At 45.9% G+C, this 8,698-nt stretch overlaps 1 protein-coding gene and 1 pseudogene across 1 annotated transcript; both read right to left on the reverse strand.

The window, feature by feature from the left end:
* Window positions 1–519: 519 nt before the first annotated feature.
* Il6 (interleukin 6) lies at window positions 520–4,416 on the reverse strand. The gene is made up of 5 exons (XM_005360854.2): window positions 4,398–4,416; window positions 4,053–4,240; window positions 2,785–2,898; window positions 1,958–2,107; window positions 520–687 (listed from the first exon to the last, which is right to left on the reverse strand). The coding sequence occupies exons 1-5, from the start codon at window positions 4,414–4,416 to the stop codon at window positions 520–522; spliced, it is 639 nt and encodes a 212-aa protein (XP_005360911.1).
* A 3,335-nt stretch (window positions 4,417–7,751) lies between these two features.
* On the reverse strand, window positions 7,752–8,486 carry LOC101989297 (annotated as a pseudogene).
* Between the last annotated feature and the right edge of the window lie 212 nt (window positions 8,487–8,698).

An 8,698-nucleotide genomic window follows, 5' to 3' on the forward strand; every position in this document is an offset into this window, starting at 1 on the left:
CCACCATGTGGTTGCTGGGAATTGAACTCAGGACCTTTGGAAGAGCAGGCAATGCTCTTAACCACTGAGCCATCTCTCCAGCCCCCAAGCCCTGATTTTTAAAGATATAATGTGATTTCTTTGTTTGAAGACAGTCTAAACGTCATAAAAACACAACACAAAGATTTCTTTAAAAAATGTATAAATTAGCAATTTATTGAGGTAAACTTATGTATTCCAAAAAATAATCTGGCTATGTAACAGAATATTCAGATCACATAGATTTTTATATTATAATTTCAAAACTATTACATATAATATTTCAAGTGACACTCATAAAAATTATAAATATTAATTATAAATTAACTTACAGCTTACATATTTAAATTATCAATAAATTAAAAAAATATTAAAATAGTGTCCCAACATTCATACTGTCAGTTCTTCGTAGAGAACAACAGAAGGTAGATACCCGGCGACAGGTATGCTTGCCGATCACAGTGAGGGCTGTCCACAGATAGCGTGCTTAGGCGCAGCACACTAGTTTTGTCGAGTAGCCCTCATGGTGTTCTTTAGGAATCCTTCAAGTGCTTTCAGGATAAGCTGGATGGTCTTGGTCCTTGACCACTCCTTCTGCGACTCCAGCTTCTCCAGTAGGAGGGCCTTGGCAGTTGGGCTAGGCGTGACTGTTCTACTTAGATCCTTTACCTAGTTTGAGGAGGAGAGGAGAAAGACTGGTTAAATATTGCACACGTCTTTTGTTGTGGGGTGCTCTGGGCTGTGGGGAGATGTTCAAATTTAGACTGAATGAGACTAATTGGGTCCATCTGCCCTGACTCACCCAAGCTAGGGGAGATGCTTTTGTTCCAGATTCCCCTGAGAGGGACCTATGCATAGCAATTCCATTCTCTTTTTTTCCTCAAGCTAATTATTAGCTTTTCAATGGCAACAGAATCCTAACTTCCCCTTTACTGTTCTGTCTGCCATTAGAGAGTAAGCACCCAGAGGCCAACACCACCACCTTATTTGTCTGTTATCCAAAATAGTGCTGACATATACAGTATTGCTACTGAACGAAGAGGAGCCCATCGGTAAAGGTGGTTCAGTGGGTTCTAAAGCAAGTGCTTCCCTCTCACTTCCCATTCAGATTCTGTTGTGAGTCTCTTGGTGTGGTAGCATGAAGGAGGCTGGAAACCCCTCTCCATGGACCCACTGGCGTGGGGATGACTAACGGGAAGGCTTGTCCCACCACTTGTGAGCCTGAAGTATAGCGGAATTGCAAGAGCAGGCAACTGTCTACAGAGGGAATCCCAGTCCCCCAGCGGAGCTTCTAAGTCAGGCTCTGCTGGAACAAGACTCCACATGACTCCTGTGCACAGCCAACTAGGAAAAGCTCGGGTTTAAGGCAACTACAAGAGGCAGAAGCAGCCTTAGCATCAGGGCTGCATTCCGGGCTCTTCTTGCATCTGACTTGGCTCATCCACACTCTGAGCCATCAATCCTCTATTAAATCTACCATTTAATGGCTAGTGGCAGCCAGAAGCCCTTGATCATCTCCTTCCCTGCCTTTTCAGCCTTTGGCTACTTCTCTGCGTTAGGTCTCCTGTAGCAAGGCTGTCACTCACAGGGATTGATAATAGACTCGTGTTTGTGCCCTGTGATTTTTTTTTTTTTTTATAATGGCTGTCTGCGTAGGGCTGGGTATGCTTCCTTTTGTCTGTTATATTTTTCTTATCTCTTAAGCAGCTAGGTAAAATCTGTTTATTATCATTTAAAGTAGTTATTTTCTTTGCAAAAGAGACCCCCCTCCCCAAAAAAAGCCCCAAAGTGAATCAGAACAAGGTTCTACAATAGGAATGGTTGCTCAGACCCTCTGCCTTCTGAGGCTATCTGTGGAAGCTGCTGCAGCCCTGAGATGAGGCAGGGTGCATCCCCCCATCCCTTCCCCACACTGCATGAGAGAATGGGAAGCACTCACCTCTTGTTTGAGGATCTGATTTAGGGTTTTGGTAGCACTCTGAATGACTCTGGCTTTGTCTTTCTTGTTATCTTGTACATTGTTTGTCACGAACTCCAAGTAGATCTGGTAGTCCAGAAGACCAGAGGTGATTTTCAATAGGCAAAGTTTCTATGAGTAGAGTGGGAGGGAAAATTAGTTCTCTCTAGGAGACAGACTCGGTCCGAGAATAAGATTCCTGCTGCTCAGCATCTTTTCCCTTTGCCCCTCTAGAGAATCAGGTACCAGGCAGCTTCAGCTGACCTCCCTTAACTAGCTGGACAACTACAGGCACCGCTTAATATTTTCCCCTATTTTCCCCAGGATCAAGAGTATGGCAGTGGGGATCCCCTTCTGGCTGCCCTGCCTCTGCCCCCACTACTCTTCCTGTACTCTTGCTCATGTCATGGCCCGAGACCTGCTTTTAAGGAATAATGAGAAATCCATGCAGGTTATCTCACTGGCTAGAGGGGGAGAGGTGTGGAGAGGGCTCTCAGTTAGGGAGAATGGGCTTGGATCATTCTAGGGGCAGCCAGAGAATGATCCCTGGACCACTGTACTTGAGATGAGCTAGCTAAACTTGCTATGATTTCTAACATTTAATAGACGTGAATAATCCAACAAAGGGGACTTTACCTACTCAATGGCAAATTGCTTTTCAATCAAAGTTTTAAGTTACTTCCCTCATAATATTTACATAATATTCTTTCTATCTACTCCCCCATCTCTGCTGCCTGACTGGAGCTGTGTGTATGCAGGCACCACATGCAAGAGAACTTGGGCTGAAAGTAAATGTGACAAACTTTTACCTGATTGTATTCGGTTTGTAAGCATCTGTCATTTGTTTGGATTGCTGGAAGCTCCAGATTGTTTTCTGACAAAGCATCGTCATTGGCCATACAATCAGGACTGTTATCACACAACTGCAAAAGAGTACAGAGCGCTCACTTAGCTAGCACCACTAGAGGGCCAGGCCATGCTCTCCCACGGCCAGGAGACACGCTAAGAAAAAGGAAGCTACCCCCTCTCGGTGCCCGACCAAGCAGCCCAATAAAAAGAAATCCCCTAGGCTCAGTCTTCTAACTTCAGGTTTGTTACTCTGTCTTTAAGTAAAGAATTGTTAAAGTCCCTCTGTCCATTTATTTAGAGAATTCAATGATATAAACTGCCTGACACATAGTAGGAACTTAGTAAATGACAGAAATTTTGATGATAATTGGGACAAATAAATTTCAGCCACAGAATATTCCATCTGGAAGGGCCTGTGCTATCATCTGTAACTCCATAATTTTGCAGATAAGAGTCCTTAATAGTAGGGAATGTCCTCAAGATTACGAAGTTAGTTCTACACACCCAAACCTAGAGTTTGGGCTCTTCTCTCTTGTGACCTTTTTTCTTTCTGTCAAGCAGAGTCAAAATACTTTGCATTTAAAAATGGAAGATACTTTAATCTAGGTAGATGTTGTTTGTTTGTTTTTGTTTTTTGAGACAAGGTTTCTTATTCTAATCCTGGCTGTCCTAGAACTTAATATGTAGATCAGGCTGATCTCTAAGTCAGAGATCTTCCCGCTTCTGTCTCTCGAAAGCTGGAATTAGAGGCATGCACGGCTGTGCTTAGTCTAATCTAGTTGTCAGTTAGCTCTTTGTTGGGCTCTATATTTGCATTTTAGCTGGGTCGGCCCTGGAGAGTCCTTATCACTCAGTTTACATTCAACCAAACAGCACTGCGACTGCACAAGCTAAAGATTCATCCATTCCCAAGAGTCTTCCAGAGTTCAAGGCAAAGAGACCTCACTCTTTGGTAAGGAAAAAGGAATCCCCACCCAAGAAACAACTGCTAAGTGCGGCTGAGAATGGCCCGCTGTGAAGTTTAGAGATGCAGCTACATTCTGTATTCCCAGACAGGGAAGGACCCCTGAGAGCAGCAAAGAGAAGAGATAGTGAACACAGTGTAGTCTGATCTTTAACCTCAAATTCTAAGTGCCCTAGAACCCGGCAGAGAATTCCCAACTCAGGAGCAAAGAGAATGAATGAACGCCCACACTGGGCCTTCATCACTTTCACACAGCCTACCCACCTCTTTTCTCATTTCGAAGACTTCCCTGAGGATGTAACTAATCAGGCCTCCGAGTTGTTGCGCGGTGGTGTGTACTGGTTTGTTGGGGGTGGTGTCCTCTGTGTGGTCTCCTCTCCGGACTTGTGAGGTAGGGAGGGCAGTGGCCATCGCCAGCATCAGCCCCAGGACGGCAAGTGGATGGAAGTCTCCTGTGTGGAGGGAAGGGAAAGCAGCAGTGAGCAGATAGCACAGCTGGGAGGCTGCTCCTGGCTGCTGGCCAGCCCGCAACCCTCGCTCTCAGCCACAGGCTTCTCTCTCACACCGCTCAATAGCTCCACCAGAGGGCGAGGAATTGCCTTCACTTACTTGCGGAGAGGAACTTCATAGCTGTTCCTGGAGGGCAGATAGAGTTGTCTTTCGTTCCTGGTGGGCTCGAGAGCAGAATGAGCTACAGACATCCTCAGTCTCATATTTATTGGGAGTCGACTCTCTAATTTTGAGACTCATGGGAAAATCCCACATTTGATAAAAATCTTTGTTGGAGGGTGGGGGTGGGGCCAGAGTGGGTGGGGCTGATTGGAAACCTTATTAAGATTGCACAATGACGTCGTAAGCATCGAAAGAATCACAACTTGGGGGCGGGGGGGGGGTTTGCGTGTGCTTAAGTCATCCTTGAGGCTAGCCCTTCTTAGCCTGATCATTCTTTACTTTCTTCTAAAAAAAGTGACTCAGCACTCTAGCATGAATTGAGAAAAAGAAACACCAAACACACTTTTTTATAAGGAGAACAAGAAGTAAGAACTGATGTGATTAAGCACACACACTCGAGTTACTAGGAAAGAGGCTAGCATTTAGTGTCCTACTTCTGTATGTTTGTAAGAACCTAAGATGTTCTGACCTGAGTTTCTTCAGATCATACAAAGCCCCCCTGCCCCAACCTGGCTTATACAGACAGTAATAATGCCTGCCGCACAGTGCTCGTGTGTCCTGGGTCTCATCAGGACCCGATGTTCCCAAGTGGTTTGTTCACCTCCAGATTTTGTGCAGTTGTTTCTTAGGGGTCCCAGGTGGAGCCTGAGTGAAATAGAGATGTCTCCTGTGTGCCACCAAGTACTGCTAGTTTCCCCTCACATCCAGCCTCTCTGCTTTCTCTCTGGTGGCCTCTTGGGTATCTTCCTGCTAAGACTGTTAGTCTCTGTGTAACAGAGCTGCTCTTATCTCTTAGTGCTGACCCCACTGCTCCCAGAACACCCCAAACATGTGATAGTGTAATCCTACTGTCCCAGGTCACCCCCAGGAGGCTCAAAGGTCTGTCGCAGTCCTCAAGTTGTTGAAGTCTCCTTAGTTCAGGATACATGAAGGATACAGAGATCAAGGAAGGACCTATGGCATCTTAGCTGGCTTGTGTTTGAACTCCCCTTTTCTGAATGTCTTTATTGAATCCAAAGGGGCATGGCTCACTCTGAGTGACCCTCCAATGCCAGGTCTTCTAGACAGGGTTAAGCTTAAACGGACTCCTTCTTCCCTTTGGTTGATTTCTTCTCCAGGAGGGTCCCTGGTCTTCTGGCCACCCACCGCCAGATACCTAGATAGCATTCAGGATGGCTCCAGTCTGAAAGTAGGTTCTCTGTAAGAACCCCAGATCACTCACACATACGCTCTCAGCACCGCAGTCAGCTTCTCTCCTTTGCAAAGATTGCTTGAAGATTCTTACAGCAGTGACCTTTGCAAAGACAGTTAAAGATCGGTGGATTTACTTTCCGGTTTGTATACATAAAATGCTAGGTCTGCTGGTTGAAAGAAGTGAGGTCATCTGTTCTTTTACTGTTTGAGGCACCAGTCCTGGAAGGAGTAGGGGCTTTTAGTTTGAAAATAAAAAAAAGAAAATAGGGGAAGAAGGCAGGTTGGTTTCACTTTTATTGCTTTAGGGACTTAAAGGCATCTGAACCAGCCATCCTGCACTGAAGGAAGCCACTTCCCCAGCTCCCCGCCACCCCATCTCCCTGCAATCCCATCTCCCTGCCGTCCCATCTCCCTGCCACCCCAGGTCCCTGCCATCCCAGGTCCCCGCCACCCCGTCTCCCCGCCACACTGTCTCCCCGCCACCCCATTGTTCTGCCACCCCAGCTCCCTGCCATCCCAGCTCCTTGCCATCTGCTATCTCAGACCTTTGTAGCATGGATTTTTTTAAATGACTCAATAAATTTGAGACTGTTATAGTTACAAAAACATTAAGATTTCTCTTTTCAACAAAAAGGTGCTTTTTAAATGAGCATGCATCCGAGATAAAATGTTCAAACAAGACAATAAGAAGTAAGAATCCCACAGGCAGTGCCTAATCGCTGGTAGTTTTAGTGGAACTCTTGTCAGCCTAGTCTGCAAGAGTTTTTTTTCTTCAGCTTCTATATTTATACATATATATTATACATATTTATGTATAAAATATATACTTATACATGCATACACATGTAGATACACATGTATGTTAATGGCCTGGATGCTGTCTTCATAGCTTTTCATAGAGGTGCACATGGAGCCCACAGGCTTTTGAATAACAGTCTGTGTTTGAAGTCCAGCTCTGCCATTTGCTAGCTATTTGACACTGTCTGAGTTACCCCAAGATCTGCCTTCTTGTTTATTGACTCTGTAATACGAGAGTAATACTAGAGCATCATTTACAGAGCTGCTATGAAGTTAAATGAGCGAGAGTAAGCACTGAGTCTATAGTTTTCAAGAGCTGGAACATCTCCCTCCGGGAGCCCTTCCTGCATGACTATCAGTTCCCCTGGGCCTTGCCTGTGAGTTTACTACGGAGACCGGAGAGCGAGCTTACTGTGCCAGGGCTGAGTCAGGCTCCTAAACATTTCCCCTGAAGAAATGCGATGGTCGGTGTTATTGAAGATCTGTTATGGGGAGCTGGAGAGATGGCTCAGAACTTAAGAGCATTTACTGCCCTTTCAAGAGGACTTGGGTTCCATTTCCAGCATTTCCATGGTGGCTCTGAACCATCTGTAACTCTAGTTCCCGAGGATCTGATGCCTCTTTTGGCCTCAGTGGGCACTGAACTCACACGATGCACATTAGACAAAGCTGTGCTCAGACAAGGTCCCTTGGTTTAGATAGTCATCCAGTTTTTTGCCTTCTGCTAAGTGTTTTTATGTCAGAAGTCACAGCGCATGCTTGTCTTTGCCCTTCACATTTCTGAGCACGGATCTCAAGCACAAACGGTCCTAACAACTGCAGTGCTTGAGCTTTTGGCTGTCGACAAAAGACGCGGTGCAAGGGTTGGAAGGCAAGGTGATTCTGTCTTGTCCCTTCGTATGACACCAGCATGGATCTTTATTAGTGTCAATGCCTTTGACTGTCATCTGCTTGTGGGAGAAATGGACTCTCCCTAAACTAAAGCATTAGTACAGTAACTCTAAACCCCCTTTCTACCGTCACAGATTCTTTCCTCTGTGTCTTATTGAGTTTCCCACTTGAAGAACTCATTTTTCCAGCCCCATAAAGGTGATTTTTGGAGCTTGTTCTGGAACTCACTCTGTAGACCAGGCTGGCCTCGAACTCACAAGATCCACCTGCCTCTGCTTCCCCAGTGCTGGGATTAAAGGTGTGAGCCACCATCACTTGGCACCCTCCACACTTTTTTTTTTTTGAGTTCATCCAACAAGAAGCCATAACTTTATTAGTGATAGAAACGGTAAATTTCAAACCAAGCTGCAGTTCCACCTTTGAAACACCAAAAAGGGGGGAGGGGATGGGGAGTGTCCTCTCCGTCAAATAGTTACATTGTTAATTCCATAATAGCATTTACAATATCATTACTGTTGTTTTTCAGGGCTCACTGCCTTTGCTCTGGACACATTAGCCTGTGACATGACCAATTCTATGTCCTTAACTTCCACACCTGCCTCATCAACCTCTTCCTCTTCACTCTCCTCTTGTACTGTCGGAGTCTGCGTATTTTCTTGAATGTTTGAAACAGCTTCACCTTGAACTTTGAACTTCTAAGCAGTTGCTAACTGTGCTTGCTGAGACAAATCTTCAATCTTGACTTCTCCACATACGATGTAGGTGTCTGAAGCCGGGCTCTTGTAGACATCTGGTTTGGCAATGACGAAGAGGATATTTTAGATTTCCGGATAGTGACTCTAGTAACCCCTGTAACCTGCCGAAGACCCAGCTTGGACATAGCTTTCCATGCTTTCTTTTCACTCCGGCTCTGCTTTGCTTTACTGACTGGTTCTTCATCAATTTCAGCTGCCGCCGCCAGCTAGGCTTGCTGTGTAGCTGTCTGTGTGGAGTCTTGTTCCTCGAGCTCTGGTACTAATTCATCGCTGTCAGATTCTGTTCCCGACCCTGTCTCAGCCTGGGGCTGTGGCAGCTCCTGCTCTGTGGCAGGGACGGTTTCTGTGGCTTCGCCAGGCATTTTGTGCGGAGGACATGGAACCAAGATGGCGGCGGAAAGAGCTCTCCACACTCTTAAACTGTGGCAAGTGTTGTTCTTTTTTTAAAAAATGCTGCAAGATCCCCGTGGCAGTAGGCAGCAGAAATGCTGTAGGTCCCAAAGGGCTCTGGGAGCAGCCAGCCCCAGGCAGAAATGGCTGCCGGTCCAGGAGCGGTGGCCTGAGTGGTGGTGGTGGCGGGCCATGTGGTGGCAGACAGGG

Source organism: Microtus ochrogaster, linkage group LG3, assembly GCF_000317375.1.
Source record: "Microtus ochrogaster isolate Prairie Vole_2 linkage group LG3, MicOch1.0, whole genome shotgun sequence".
Taxonomy (NCBI): Eukaryota; Metazoa; Chordata; class Mammalia; order Rodentia; family Cricetidae; genus Microtus; species Microtus ochrogaster.